The sequence below is a fragment of the Lithobates pipiens genome, unplaced genomic scaffold (genome assembly GCF_037356315.1).
Source record: "Lithobates pipiens isolate NorthernLeopardFrog02 unplaced genomic scaffold, aLitPip1_a1.2 Scaffold_27, whole genome shotgun sequence".
Lineage (NCBI taxonomy): Eukaryota > Metazoa > Chordata > Amphibia > Anura > Ranidae > Lithobates > Lithobates pipiens.
Genome location: NW_027507788.1, coordinates 225,529,559 through 225,546,009, shown reverse-complemented (window position 1 = coordinate 225,546,009; position 16,451 = coordinate 225,529,559). Strand labels below are relative to the sequence as shown.

Here is a 16,451-nt window from a genome sequence, read left to right as displayed (position 1 = left end):
GTTTACTTACTGCGAGCAGAACTTCCATCGTAATTATAAACGGCTGTAAATAAAGAAACATATCTGTTAATTGGAGAGCTCAGCTGGACTGATACTCATTCTTCTGGATATATCGTATGATATTCACATTCACTGTAGGCTGAAATATTTGTGTAGAGATCACCATAGAAGTTGAAGCGTTTGTGATCGCTGACAATAATCCCTAACAATGGGCAATTTGCTGCCCTATTGGTCTGGTAAACATACGGGGCACATGGAACAATAAAGACATCAGTGGTGGCCTGTAATGCAGGGCGCCGCCCCAATCAATGCGCCCGACCCCCTAATCTACACGCAGGGCACCGGACACATGGATTCTAATGGGTTCTTTTTTTTTTTTAGAAGCACATGACTAGATCCGGAGGCTCTAACTGGCTTAAAAAAAGGGTGGGCTCGGGGCGCAGTGAGCCTATCCACTTGTGTGTGTGTGTAATGTCTCCTCCCATCAGGACTGGCCAAAAGGAGATTCGATCCTATGGGCCGCCTACAGGGCTGGACTAACCATTGGGCTTGACTGGGCTCAAGCCCATGGGCCCCACCCAGTAGGGGGCCCCGCAGGCCCCGCCGAGATACATAGCTGAGTGTTCTCGGCTCCGCTCACAGTCACGCCCAGTCCCGCCCTATGATGGACATATCACAGGGACTGGGCGTGACTGTGAGCCGAGCCGAGCACATTCGGCTACTCTCGGCTCTGCTCGGGACTGCGAGAGGACCCGAGAGCCGCCGAGAGGACCTGAGAGCCGCTGAGAGGACCCGAGAGCTGCCGCGAGGACCCGAGAGCCGACGCGAGGACCCGCGAGCCGCCAAGAGGACCCGAGAGCCGCTAAGAGGACCCGAGAGCCACCAAGAGGACCCGAGAGCCACTGAGAGGACCCGAGAGCCGCCGAGAGGACCTGATAGCCGCCGCGAGGACCCGAGAGCCGCAGCGAGGACCCGAGAGCCGCCGAGATACACAGGACTGACAGCGCCATTTTTAAACTTCAAGACTGCAATGACAAGGCTGCAAATGACATCTGACAAGGCTGCAGATGGATGGGCAAGGCTGCAGATGCACAGTGATAAGGCTGCATTGATGGGTATTTCAATGTAAGTTTTTTCCTTAAACTTCCCTCCTAGAAGTTTTTTTCCTTAAAATTCCCTCCTAAACTTGGGGCGCGTGTTATACGCCAGAGAGGGTTTTACGCCGATAAATATGGGAATGTATAGAAGGTAGGGCCCGAAAGTGACTCAAGCCCAGGGGCCCCCACCACCCTAAGTCCTGCCCTGGCCGCCTAGACAGAAGCAGTCATGATGCCGAGGAGGAGGAGACATAGGGGAAGCCACCCTCGTCTTTCCGGAGAAGCGCTGCCACTCTGACCTAGATGGGGTGGGTAAGTGCAGGGCTGGTGACCGACTGACTGGGGGGTTGGCTGTGGGTGCATTGTTTGCCGCCCCCCCCCATCCCCCCAAAAAATATACCACCAGCCGCCACCGAAAGCCATATTTTATTAGAACACTGAAGGGTTTGAACCTCTGCAGATTTGTATTGCTTTGACCCCTCTGGGATGTTTCTTCTTACTTCCAGGTCAGGTGAGAGGTGTCAGACAGAACAGGAAGTGAGGGAAAATCCCCCCCAAAAGGGAACAAAGACAGCAGTTAATACCGGACAGACGCTTTAACCCCTTGGCTACATTATCCCAAAAAAGTAATTTTGTCTGGAGTTGGGTTTTAACCACTTGCTGACCGTGCCATAGCCGAAAGACACGGTCGTGTTTTTCTGGGTGGACGTCCATGGACGTCGTCCCAGAACGTTGCTCTCGCCCGCCGCCACCCCGGGGTGCGCTCCCGCAAACATCCATGACTGCCAGGTCCAGAAGACCCGGCGCATCACGGTAAACAGCCGCTGGTAGCAGCCGTTTTCCATGTAATCAGTCAAATGACGGAGCGATCACATGTAAACAAACCAGCGTCATGTCATGACGCTATTTCTTCCCTCCCCTCTCTGTACCGATCAGTACAGTGAGAGGGGAGAGGCGGAGAGATGGCAGCAGCGCTGTGGGCTGGATGTGTAGTGTCCACAGCGCTGCTCAGTGCCAATACTCTCCCCATACTGTGCAATACATTTTAACAGAAACAAATAATTTTTTTTTTTTTTACTGAATTTTCAGTCTTTTTTGATTTATAGCGCAAAAAATAAAAACCCCAACGGTGATTAAATACCATCAAAAGAAAGATCTATTTGTGTAAAAAAAAAAAAGGACAAAAATTTCAAAAGGGTACAGTGTTGCATGACTGAGTAATTGTCATTCAAAGTGTGAGAGCACCGAAAGCTGAAAATTGGTCTGGTTAGGAAGGGGGTTTAAGTACCCGGTGGTCAAGTGGTTAATAAATGTGACTGAAGTAACATGGAAAATTGCTGTAACAAAGTGTGACCATGAGATGACTTACCTGCATCCAAAAAGGTTCCAGTGTTTCCTGAAACTGGCTGGATGATTAGTGATCTGGATTGAGAGCCGCAGGTCTGTAAGGAAAGAAAAGTAATTCAACAGAAATTCCAGACAAGTGAAATTGATGAAGAAACTGCAAATTGTATCCAAGAAACTCCCCAACTATGATAAAGTCACAACGTCCCCTTCATGTTCCTCTATCTGTGTTATCCCCACAATGGAAATGGTGGAGAATGCGGGCACACCACGTTCTTCCATCACTCCAATGGGGAGACTTCCCAGGAATAGTTTGCATTTCCCTTCCACATTGGTTTCAGTCTCTCTAATTCCCCGATCACCTATTTATTCTACGGGAAAACATTTGGGAGATATGGGACTTGAGCCAAAGCCAAACCCAAAGCCAAACCCAAACTTATTCCTATTCTATGTAATGGCTGCAGCAGACGGGCAGAACTGTGAATTCTGGTGGTGGTATCTCAGTATCATATGATTTAATTTACCATTTTTGTGTGGAGTCGACCATTAATTCAGCTTTCATGCTCATTATACACAGCAATGTTCTACCTGCTGGGTTTGCAAAAAACAACAGAAAATCAGGAGGAAAGCTGGCATCTTTGAAGGACAAATTCATTCAAAAGGGGAAGTTCTCCTCTTCCTCCTCCTCCACCCCTCCTCTGTCATATTTGGAACATTTTTTGGGGCGAGGGGAGGTGGATATCCAGTTTTGGCATTGCGGACCGCATCAGCATTAAAACAGTAGTAAACCGCTGGGAAAAAACCCCAAAAAAAACTGCAAGACAATATCATAATAAGCTAGTATGCATCGCATACTAGCCCATTATGAAATACTTACCTTAGAACGAAGCTCCGGCAGAGTGCCCCCGTTCACTGCTGAGGGAGCTGACATCTTCCCTCTGTGTTTCTTCTGGGATCGCTGGTTCCGGCACTGTGAGTGGCCGGAGCCACAATGACATCACTCCCGTGCATGCCGGACCTGCAGAGCGCATGCGACGCTGTCGTCAGTGGCTGCATGCAGGGTCAATATCTCCTAAACCGTACAGGTCTAGGAGATATTCTTTTTACCTACAGGCAAGCCTTATTATAGCATAACTTTTTGAGATGGGAAGGAGGGACACCTATCAGCAAAAGTATGTGGGCATAGGACACACCCCCTGCCACACCCCCTTAAAGGAGAATTATACAAAAAAAATATGATAAGTTAAAGCCACAGGTGTTTTTTTTTACCACTGCTACTACTTCATACTGGCTTTTGAAATGTAAAAATGCAGCAGTTTAAAATTTGGATGAAAGGTTTAGCACTGGGAACACTTTTTGGATAAAATTGCACTTTATATACAACTAAATAGATCAGACCAAAATGAGGGACAAATGAGGAGGAATGAGGGACAGAGGGACTTTCCTCCAAATCAGGGACAGTTGGGAGATATGTTATAGGCTTACCTGTAGGTAAAAATAACCAAGCGGGCAATACAACCAACCATTTTAACCACTTGCTTACCGGGCACTTATACCCCCTTCCTGCCCAGGCCAATTTTCAGCTTTCAGCTCTGTCATACTTTGAATGACAATTGCGTGGTCATGTAACATTGTACCCAAATAAAATTTGTATAATTTTTTTTTTCACACAAATAGAGCTTTCTTTTGGTGGTATTTAATTACCACAGTTTTTGTGTTTCTTTTTGCCAAGCAAACAAAAAAAGACCGACAATTTTGGAAAAAAAGCAAAATGTTTTTCATATTTTGTTATAAAATTTTGCAAACAGGTACTTTTTCTCCTTCACTGATGAGGCGGCAATGATGGGCAATGATGGGCACTGATGAGGTGGCACTGATGGGCACTAATGAGGCAGCACTCATGAGCCAGCACTGGTGGGCACTGATGAGCTGGCACTGGTGGGCACTGATGAGCCGGAACTGCTGGGCACTGATTGGCGGCACTGGTGGGCACTGATCAGGAGGCACTGATGATGAGGCACTGATAGGTGGCATTTGTGGGCACTGATTAGCAATACTGATGGGCAATTATAGGAAGCACTGGTGGGCACCGATTAGTGGCATTGGAGGGCACTGATTAGCAGTACTGGTGATCACTAAGGGTACCGATGCCCCTCTAACAGAAGCCGGTAACGTCTTTCTTCTTTTCTTCAAAAAAAAAGCCAAAAACCGCCTTCTGTTTACTTCGGTGATCAGCTGCTATTGACTGAGAGCTGATCACGTGGTAAAGGACCCACTGTAATTGGCCCTTTACCATGCTCTGTATCAGCCGCGTTAGAATGGGATGATGTCCATGTGCGCCCTCCTGGCATTTTAAGCCCGTGCTGTAGCCGTCAAAAGCCTTTATCGTGGGCGCAGAGTGGTTAAAGAGGAAATAAACTCTGATGGGATTTCTTCCTCTTTTGCTCGCTGCAAAGCCCGCAAATGAAAAGCATAATGGGCTAGTATGCATAGCATACTAGCCCATTATGTGCCACTTACCTGCAAAAGAATCCAGCGATGTCCCCTGTGTAGGCAGCGTCCATCTTCTGGCCCCTTGTATAATGTGCAGCCTGGTATATGATGTGCAGAGCCATATAATGTGCAGCCTGGTATATGATCTGCAGAGCCCTGTGTATAATGTACAGCCTGGTATATGATGTGCAGAGCGTTGTGTATAATGTGCAGCCTGGTATATGATGTGCAGAGCCCTGTATATAATGTACAGCCTGGTATATGATGTGCAGGGCCCAGTGTATAATGTGCAGCCTGGTATATGATGTGCAGGGCCCAGTGTGTAATGTACAGCCTGGTATATGATGTGCAGAGCCCAGTGTATAATGTACAGCCTGGTATATGATCTGCAGAGCCCTGTGTATAATGTGCAGCCTGGTATATGATGTGCAGAGCGTTGTGTATAATGTGCAGCCTGGTATATGATGTGCAGAGCCCTGTGTATAATGTGCAGCCTGGTATATGATGTGCAGAGCGTTGTGTATAATGTGCAGCCTGGTATATGATGTGCAGAGCCCTGTGTATAATGTACAGCCTGGTATATGATGTGCAGAGCGTTGTGTATAATGTGCAGCCTGGTATATGATGTGCAGAGCCCTGTGTATAATGTACAGCCTGGTATATGATGTGCAGAGCGTTGTGTATAATGTGCAGCCTGGTATATGATGTGCAGAGCCCTGTATATAATGTACAGCCTGGTATATGATGTGCAGAGCCCAGTGTATAATGTACAGCCTGGTATATGATGTGCAGAGCCCGGTGTATAATGTGCAGCCTGGTATATGATGTGGATTCTATAAGGGGTGTGGCTTATGAGAAGTGGGGGGGCAAAAGGTCTTGCGCCCCCCCATTCTTAAACTAAAACCAGCCGCCACTGGTTCAGGGGTGTGCTGTGTACAGAGTGCAGAGTTGAGGAGTGCGCTACATATTGTATTTGTATTGGTCCAGCAATGCACCAATACCTTTGCAGCCATTGTGCTATATGCTGGGTGTTTGGTGTGCTGCATGTACCTTTTAAGAAGGGGTGGCTCCCCTTCAGTCCACCTGACCTCATCTATCCATTAGAATGCATGGGGGGGGGGGGGGGGGGGCGGCGGCACAGTGGTGTAGTGGTTAGCACTCTCGCCTAGCAGTAAAAAGGCTCACTGGCTCAAATCCCAACCATGACACTACCTGCCTGGAGTTTGCATGTTCTCCCTTATGTGACATTAAATATGGGTAAAAAAATTGTAAACATTTTTTTTACATTAATTATTTTTAGAATTAGATGCTGTTTATACCGCACTCGCGTTGAATTTTTATTTTTTTTTGTTTTTTTTTGTTTTGTTTTCTGCGTGTTATGCGAGGCAACGTATGGAGGGTACACTGCCCATCCCATACCATTAGGGTATTAATATACACATATATCATTTTGATTTTGATTTTATTTTTTACCTTTATCCTCGATTTTACCATTTGGAACGGTTGTGGGATAAAGTTATTGCCCATGTGCCATATTGGTTCATATCATATGCGGGTTCGCTGCATATGTCAGTATGAGATAGACCGCACACGTTTTAGGGCTATTTGCCATCAGTCAAAATGGAGTCTCGAGACTAAGTCTTGCATCTCAGAACGAGGCTTGGGTGTAGTATTAGCTATATTAGGTGGAGCGTCACTGCGCTGCCCGTTCCCCATTGACAACGTCAGGTATGACGAAACGCGTCTGGGAAGGCACGCAGTGACGCCACCACGTTGTAGGAAAGGAGGACGGGCTCCTGTTTGCCGGCCGGCTTTTTACGTTTATTATACATGCTGTATACATTCGACTTACATGTAAGTGCGCTACTTTTTATCTACAATAAATTGTCTCAACATTATTATGCTATGTTGGTTCCTTCTTTTTCCTGGGGGCCACTGAGTACCATTTTTGGGACCATGGAATAGAATATTCTCTTGGGAGTGCTGTTGTGATGCGGAGAGCGGACCCATCATAAGGAGGATTATTTTGGTGTGATCTACCATCTAATTATAACGCTCCAACCTATATACCCTCTGGTAAGCGCACTCACTATACGGTGACGGGCACTTGTGCGCATTCTGAGTGTGTTGAATCACTGTGGTGTCTCCATTTAAGAAAACAATTGCTGATCATATGGACATATTTATGAACTTTCTATGAACGGATCTTTTTTTGCATTGTCATTTTTTATGCATTTTCTGATTTATGCACTTGAGGTGTTTTGATTGCATCAATTATTTATATATTAATTACTTATATTTTATTTACATATAATTTTATTTCTTTTTCTAATATATTGGTTAGAGGGTTGGCGCAGCTTTTTATATTTTTGTATTATTGTTGGGTGTTCGTATCACATTTATTGGCTGCTGCCTATACTACACACCGTTAGTTTGCTTTTCACTATTTTTACCTAAGCGCGGTTTATACTTTTTCCATGTTCTCCCTGTGCCTGCGTGGGTTTCCTCCGGGTACTCCGGTTTCCTCCCACATTCCAAAGAAATGCAGGTAGGCTAATTTGCCTCTGTCCAAAATTGACCCTCGTATATGAATGGGGACCTTGGATTGTGGGATCCTTGAGGGTAGGGACCGATGTGAGTGTGTAATGTACAGGGATAGGGACAATTGTAGACACTCACTCAGGTTGAACTGGATGGACTGGTGTCTTTATTCAATCTTAGTATGTAACTATGTGCCTCCACTGTGGGGACACTCATACTTTAGTGTTAGGACCACAGATATCAGGGTGCCTTGACGAGGCTCTGTGGCTTACGCATGCGTTTGCAAATGCGTGTGGACTAAACATCTGTTTTTAACGTACTGTTAGACAGGTTCATTTTGTTGTCTGCGAGCTGGTGGTAAGTAGGCTTGGGTTTTTTAATAGATGAGGGCGGTGGTGAGTTTTTTCAGAGTGTGGGGTTTAGGGGTGTACTATGTACAGAGTGCAGAGTTTAGGGGTGTGCTATGTACAGAGTGCAGAGTTCAGCAGTGTGCGGTGTACAGAGTGCAGAGTTCAGCGGTGTGCGGTGTACAGAGTGCAGAGTTCAGCGGTGTGCGGTGTACAGAGTGCAGAGTTCAGGGGTGTGCGGTGTACAGAGTGCAGAGTTGAGGAGTGCGCTACATACAGAGTGTGGGGTTTAGGGGTGTGCTATGCACAGAGTGAAAGGTCCTGCTCTCTTTCACAAGCTGTCCACATCTCACTTCCACCCCTCCTCGGCTGTGACTTCTGCATCATTTTCCCCCATCCACCACCTCTGCACACATCTCCCTCCAGAGCATTTATCTTCCACCCCTCCCAAAAGCTTCTTTGCATCTTACCTACCTGGCCTGGCTTTTGCACCCCCTGGCAGTGTAGGTGGCTCCGCCTCTCTCTCTCACCTGCGGGGAGATCACTGGTGCAGGACAGGCAGGGATCTGTTGGAGCTGCTGAAAGGAAAGCTTTGCTTGTAAACACAGAAGGCTTCTATGTTTACAAGTGACAGCGGTGATCAGGGAGTGGAGGGTCACGTTCCGACTGAGAAGAACTCCCTGGGTGCGAGGACCACCTGAAATGGTCTGGTGGTCCATATTTGGTTTACAGGCCTTTGTTTGACACATGTTGCCATTGGAGTGGAAGTTCTCCTCCTCGCCAACCTTATGGAACACATCACAGATCCCAGAAAGCTGCTGGACCATTCACAAAGCACAGTGCGGCTCAAGCATGCGCAGTGGGCAGCCGGCTGTGAAACTGCAAGGAGTCATAGCCAGCTGCCCACAGTTAGCATGCCGGAGCCGGGGACCGGAGGCTGGTGAAGAAACCAGCTTGGGTGAGGACAGCGCTGGATCCCTGGACAGGTGAGAGTCTGTTTAATAAAAGTCATCAGCTAGAGTTTTAGAGATGAGCATCACACCATTAGTTGTCTTTGTTAGGAAGGAGATTAGATTTGGACCCGAGCTCACCCCTAGTCCATGTGGACTGCCCGCTGACCTTTCATTTTTAAAGAAGTGACTGAAGCTGCGTTAAAGAAGTAAACTTTGATGGGTTTTACTTCCTCTTTTGTTCCCTGCAAAGTGAAGGCATAATGGGCCAGTATGCATCGCCAATGTCCCCACTGGTGGCAACAATGGCCTCGATGTCCCCACTGGTGGCAACGATGTCCCCGATGTCCCCACTGGTGGCAACGATGTCCCCGATGTCCCCACTGGTGGCAACGATCTCCTCCATGTCCCCACTGGTGGCAACGATGTCCCCGATGTCCCCACTGGTGGCAACGATGTCCCCGATGTCCCCACTGGTAGCAACGATGTCCCCGATGTCCCCACTGGTGGCAACGATGTTCCCGATGTCCCCACTGGTGGCAACGATGTTCCCGATGTCCCCACTGGTGGCAACAATGTCCCCGATGTACCCACTGGTGGCAACAATGTCCCCGATGTCCCCACTGGTGGCAACAATGTCCCCGATGTCCCCACTGGTGGCAACAATGTCCCCGATGTCCCCACTGGTGGCAACGATGTCCTCAATGTCCCCACTGGTCGCAACAATGTCCCCGATGTCCCCACTGGCGGCAACAATGTCCTCGATGTCCCCACTGGCGGCAACAATGTCCTCGATGTCCCCACTGGCGGCAACGATGTCCCTGATGTCCCCACTGGTGGCAACGATGGCCCCGATGTCCCCACTGGTGGCAACGATGTCCCCGATGTCCCCACTGGTGGCAACGATGTCCCCACTGGTGGCAACGATGTTCCCGATGTCCCCACTGGTGGCAACAATGTCCCCGATGTACCCACTGGTGGCAACAATGTCCCCACTGGTGGCAACAATGTCCCCGATGTCCCCACTGGTGGCAACAATGTCCCAGAAGTCCCCACTGGTGGCAACAATGTCCCAGAAGTCCCCACTGGTGGCAACGATGTCCTCAATGTCCCCACTGGTCGCAACAATGTCCCCGATGTCCCCACTGGCGGCAACAATGTCCTCGATGTCCCCACTGGCGGCAACAATGTCCTCGATGTCCCCACTGGCGGCAACGATGTCCCTGATGTCCCCACTGGTGGCAACGATGTCCCCGATGTCCCCACTGGTGGCAACGATGTCCCCGATGTCCCCACTGGTAGCAACGATGTCCCCACTGGTGGCAACGATGTTCCCGATGTCCCCACTGGTGGCAACAATGTCCCCGATGTACCCACTGGTGGCAACAATGTCCCCGATGTCCCCACTGGTGGCAACAATGTCCCCGATGTCCCCACTGGTGGCAAAAATGTCCCAGAAGTCCCCACTGGTGGCAACAATGTCCCAGAAGTCCCCACTGGTGGCAACGATGTCCTCAATGTCCCCACTGGTCGCAACAATGTCCCCGATGTCCCCACTGGCGTCAACAATGTCCTCGATGTCCCCACTGGCGGCAACGATGTCCCTGATGTCCCCACTGGTGGCAACGATGTCCCCGATGTCCCCACTGGTGGCAACGATGTCCCCGATGTCCCCACTGGTAGCAACGATGTCCCCGATGTCCCCACTGGTGGCAAAAATGTCCCAGAAGTCCCCACTGGTGGCAACAATGTCCCAGAAGTCCCCACTGGTGGCAACGATGTCCTCAATGTCCCCACTGGTCGCAACAATGTCCCCGATGTCCCCACTGGCGTCAACAATGTCCTTGATGTCCCCACTGGCGGCAACGATGTCCTCGATGTCCCCACTGGCGGCAACGATGTCCCTGATGTCCCCACTGGCGGCAACGATGTCCCTGATGTCCCCACTGGTGGCAACGATGTCCCCGATGTCCCCACTGGTGGCAACGATGTCCCCGATGTCCCCACTGGTAGCAACGATGTCCCCGATGTCCCCACTGGTGGCAACGATGTTCCCGATGACCCCACTGGTGGCAACAATGTCCCCGATGTACCCACTGGTGGCAACAATGTCCCCGATGTCCCCACTGGTGGCAACAATGTCCCAGAAGTCCCCACTGGTGGCAACAATGTCCCAGAAGTCCCCACTGGTGGCAACAATGTCCTCAATGTCCCCACTGGTCGCAACAATGTCCCCGATGTCCCCACTGGCGGCAACAATGTCCTCGATGTCCCCACTGGTGGCAACAATGTCCTCGATGTCCCCACTGGCGGCAACAATGTCCTTGATGTCTCCACTGGTGGCAACGATGTCCCCACTAGTGGCAACGATGTCCCCGATGTCCCCACTGGTGGCAACGTCCATCTATACCCCTCTTCCTTCCAGGGGCTGCGGAGGTCCGGCTGTGTGACTGGCCGGAGTTGCGTGACATCACTCCTGCATGACGGTCACAACTCGAGCCCTTTATAAATGGCAGCCTTCCTCACTGCGCATGCGCCGATGATATTTTTCTATTCTGTTCAAGTTTTACCCTATTATATTATATTCTCATATTTTCTGTTATATTCTTTTCTATTCTATTCCTTTATTTTCTTTTCTATTTTATTCTCTTTGGAAAATTGGAAGACTATTTGAATTTGAAAAACATTTCAAATTTGAATTTGAAAACGATTCGAAAATTGATTCCAAAAAATATTTAAATCAATTTGAATTCGAATTGCACCTGAATTTCTTTTTCCTTATTTCGGATTTGTTTTAAATTCGGTACTATTGTAATTCAGAAATTCGGAAACATCGGAATTTCCAAACCGAAAACGAAAATTCATCCACATTTCTATTTTAAAACGAAATGAACCGCACATGTCTACAGACCACCCTCTATGTGTATGGTGAGTCTTACCGTGGTACAATCAGTAGTGCAGAGTGCAAGATCGGCATAGAGATAGACGGTGTTAGAATTGGAAATCTGGAAGACTTTCATAGGAAACCGAGATTCAATGCCGACTCCATTGCTTTCCACTGTTAGCTGGTCAGCGGGTACATCGCTAGCTGGACACCTGGATACAGAAACCTTCCATTAGTTTTCAGTTACTGTAATCTAAAGATTGGACACAATACTGCTACATACTATTAGAGCTGAACAATACATGGGGTGTGTTCATTATACAGTATTTTTAATATTCAGTACTGTGCAAATGTTTTAGGCAGGTGTAAAGAAATTCTGTAGAGTAAGAACGCTTTAAAAAATAAATACTTTGACCACTTACCTACCGCCGCACGAGGATGTACGTCCCTTTTTTGAAGAGGGATCTCTCGGTAACGGCAGCAGCTGCTGCCACATCCGAGGCATCCATCTCTTCAGGCGGCGGTTCGGTAAACGATAACGGTGGTCTCTGCGGCGGATTCGCCGCCAGATCCCCGTTATCCGTGGTGGGTTATCTCCGTTATCTCCCGCCACTTACCGGAGCCGTCGGGAGCGCCGGGGGTGCTCGGGTCCTATCCGTGGCTGGGTATGGAGACAAGTGAGGGGGAAGATGGTCTCACCACCCGTCTCCATACCATAGCAGGGCGGAAGCGATGTCAAAACGCCACTCCCGCCCATACCTCTTAAGGCTGGGTTCACACTGCTGCGGGGGGAGATCCGGATGTGATTCGCACCGCAAATCACATCCGATCTCCGTAGCGATGCGAGTTCAGCCATACAGATAGTATACAGATAGTATGGCTGAATTCGCATCGCTCCCGCAGCAAACTCGCACGGGACCCTTTTTTGGTCCGCAACAGAATCGGATCGCATGGGGGTTCACACCATGCGATCTGATTCCTGTGCGAGTCGGCAGATCGCACTGCGATATGCGGACGGATCTGGGGGTGTCATTAACATATCATTGACACTCCCAGCCGTCCGCATAGGGCAGTGTGAACTGCCGGCGGGAGTCATGCGATGCAGGAAAACGCAGTGGATTCGCGGCTTTCCCGCATCGCAGCGGTGTGAACCCGGCCTAAAGGCACATTTTTCTGTTGTCATTTTTTCAAATGACAATTTTTTTTTATTGCATTTAAGTCCAAATATGAGATGTGAGGACTTTTTGACCCCCCCCGGATCTCATATTTAAGAGGACCTGTCATGCTTTTTTTTTCTATTACAAGGGATGTTTGCAATTTTTATTATTTTTTTTAAAACTGTGTAAAAATAAATAAAATAAGAAAAAAAAATGTTGCGCCCCCGTCCCGACAAACTCGCGCTCAGAAGCGAACGCATACGTGAGTAGCGCCCGCATATGAAAACGGTGTTCTAACCACACATGTGAGGTATCAAAACATGCAACCTGTGGAATTTTTTAAACATCGCCTATGGCGATTTTTAGGGGTAAAAGTCTGTCGCCGTTCCACGAGCGGGGCGCAAATTATTTTGTCTTCCTGCTTTTCCTCCTGGCCAATTGGGAAGTCAGTCCTGAGACATGATTGTTGATGAGTTTTAGGACGGGTGTTAGTTTTAGGGCGAGATCAGCAGTGCCTATGCCCCTGTACACACGGTCGGAGATTTCGACAACCAAATCCGTCGGATTTTGTCCGAAACCGTTGCATACACACGGCCGGACTAAGTTGTCGAAAAATCCGATCTTTCAGAACGTGATGACGTAATTTCGTTACGATGGGACTACGTTCAGGCTAGTAGCCAATAGCTTTGATGTAGGAATTTGATCTGAGCATGCGTGGCACTTGGTCCGATCAAAATTCTCTACACATGATCGGAGTATGTCCGATCGGCCCAGTTGGTCGGGAAATATTTCCAACATGTTGGAAAATTGGGTCCGACGGATATTCCGACGGAATCAGTCCGATGCATACCACACACAGTCGGATTATCCGACAACACGGTCCGATAGGACACATTCCGACGGATTCTCCCACCGTGTGTACAAGGGCTATGAATGGGCATACAATGAATAGATCAGGGGCTGCAACTGCTGATCCATTCATTCTGTTGCACTGAAACAGGAATTTGGTTTTCCCTTTCTTGCCCTTCCTCTCCAAACACTTACTATGTGCTATAATGAGCTATAATGGTGTCTCCATGTGACCTGTAAAATGAACCCCTCACCTCCCTCTCCTGCCTATTTGAACATTAACCCCTTTATCTTTATCTATATACCACTGTATGCAACCAGTACATTAACCACTTGCAGACCGGACCAATTTGCTGGTCAAAGACCAGACCACTTTTTGCGATTCGGCACTGCGTCGCTTTAACTGACAATTGCGCGGTCGTGCGACGTGGCTCCCAAACAAAATTGACGTCCTTTTTTTCCCACAAATAGAGCTTTCTTTTGGTGGTATTTGATCACCTCTGCGGTTTTTATTTTTTGCGCTATAAACAAAAATAGAGCGACAATTTTGAAAAAAACGCATTATTTTTTACTTTTTGTTATAATAAATATCCCCCAAAAATATATAAAAAAACATTTTTTCCCCTCAGTTGAGGCCGATACGTATTCTTCTACATATTTTTGGTAAAAAAATCGCAATAAGCGATTATTGATTGGTTTGCGCAAAAGTTATAGCGTTTACAAAATAGGGATAGTTTTATAGCATTTTTATTAATAATTTTTTATTATTTTTTTTTTTACTAGTAATGGCGGCGATCAGCGATTTTTATTGTGACTGCGACATTGTGGGGGACCCATCGGACATTTTTGACACATTTTTGGGACCATTGTCATTTATACAGTAATCACTGCTATATAAATGCAGTGATTCCTGTGTAAATGACACTGGCAGTGAAAGGGTTAACCAGTGGGTGGCAGTGTAGGGGTTAAGTGTTCCTAGGGGAGTGTTACTAACTGTGGGGGGGTTGGGCTTTCATTTAGTGTACACTGATCTCTGCTCCAATCACATGGAGCAGAGATCAGCGTCACTAGTTGCTAGGCAGAATAGACAAATGTTGTTTACACAGCATTTGCTCTATTCGGCCGCTCCGTGAGACGATCGCGGGGATGCCCACGGCGATCGAGTCCGCGGGTCCCGCGACCGGACTCACGGGGGTCCCGACCAGCACGGGAGCGCGCCGGCGGCGGCGCGCTCCCGATGGCAGGGCGGCATCGAATATTGGACGTACCTGTACGCCAATATGCCTGCCCGTGCCATTCTGTCTACGTACATCGTCGTGCGCTGGTCGGGAAGTGGTTAAAGTGGTTGTAAACCCTTACAAACCACTTTGACCTACAGGTAAGCCCAGATTAAGGCTTACCTGTAGGTCCAAGAAATATCTCCTAAACCTACACGGTTTAGGAGATATTTACCTGAAGACAGCCACTGCTGTCTATGGCGCATGCGCCATAGACATTAGCGCGCAGGCGCACTGAGTAAGCCGTAGATAGTGGCCGATATGCCGCGAGTGTCGGCTCCCGTGCTCATGCGTGGGAGTGACGTCAGTGCCGGAGCAGCGAGACCCACCGAGAAGATAGACGTTCGGCACTACAGGGGACAGCGGTGACTTTGCTGGCTCCTGTGTCAGGTAAGTGACACATAATGGACTACTATGACATGTGATGCGATGCGATGCATAGTAGTCCATTATGCTTTACCTTTGCAGGGAATCAAAGAGGAAGTAACACCCATCAGGGTTTACTTCCTCTTTAACCCGTTACTTCATCTGTTTATGACCTGTACCAGTGGTGGCTGGTGGTCAAAATTTGGGGGGGGGGGGGTCTTAGAACCCGCGTCCTGTTTGGCCCGGAGGAGAAGCAAGGACCCCAGAAGAATCAGTGTTTCCTAAGAGCACTACCCCGGATTCAGCAGAGCATCGCCACCTCGTCCTCCTCCAGACACCTCTCCTGCAGTAAAGTAAGGCCATGGATCGAAGGGTGCGGGTGGTGTTAGTGCCAGAAGATCGTAGCCTATCTAGCACCGGGGGGGGTGGCATTACCTTACTGCGGAAGAGGTGCCTGGAGGAGGACGAGGTGGTGATGCTCTGCTGAATCCGGGGTAGGGCTCTTAGGAAACACTGCTGCTGCCGGGGCCCTTGCTTCTCCTCCGGGTCAAACAGGAGGCAGGTCCTAAGACCCATCTCCCCCCCCCCCCCATTTTGACCACCAGCCACCACTGGTACAGGTCATAGACAGATGAAGTAAAGGGTTAATGTACTGGTTGCATACAGTGGTATATAGATAAATGAGTTAATGTTCAAATAGGCAGGAGAGGGAGGTGAGGGGTTAATATTACAGGTCACATGGAGACAGTATTATAGCTCATTATAGCACATAGTAAGTGTTTGGAGAGGAAGGGCAAGAAAGGGAAAACCAAATTCCTGTTTCAGTGCAACAGAATGAATGGATCAGCAGTTGCAGCCCCTGATCTATTCATTGTGTGCCCATTCATAGGCACTGCTGATCTCTGTTGTAAGGGAAAGGGGAGGGATCAGCACTGTAAATAACACCATGTGATCGCTTTGATGACCAATCATAGGGATTATATGGTACCCAGCCCCTTCGGATTGGCTGGTTACAATGTCTATGTGTACCCAGCCATCTAATGACAGCCAGGTACACAGAGATAAGCCGGCCAATCGGCCGCCTGATGGCTATATACCCAGTGCTATTTATAGGTGGCGCTGGGTAAATAAAGGGCTACTGATGTG

The 16,451-nt window shown here is 48.5% G+C and overlaps 1 protein-coding gene across 1 annotated transcript in view; it reads right to left on the bottom strand.

Annotated features, from left to right (window-relative positions):
• Window positions 1-2: 2 nt before the first annotated feature.
• The window catches only part of LOC143933024 (uromodulin-like), a 54,441-nt gene continuing 37,992 nt past the window's right edge, over window positions 3-16,451 (bottom strand). The window contains exons 7-9 of the mRNA XM_077455942.1: window positions 11,712-11,868; window positions 2,467-2,539; window positions 3-43 (exon numbers count right to left, since the gene is read on the bottom strand). Coding sequence (XP_077312068.1) covers window positions 3-43; window positions 2,467-2,539; window positions 11,712-11,868 — 271 coding nt within the window. The remainder of the gene's footprint in view (window positions 44-2,466; window positions 2,540-11,711; window positions 11,869-16,451) is intronic.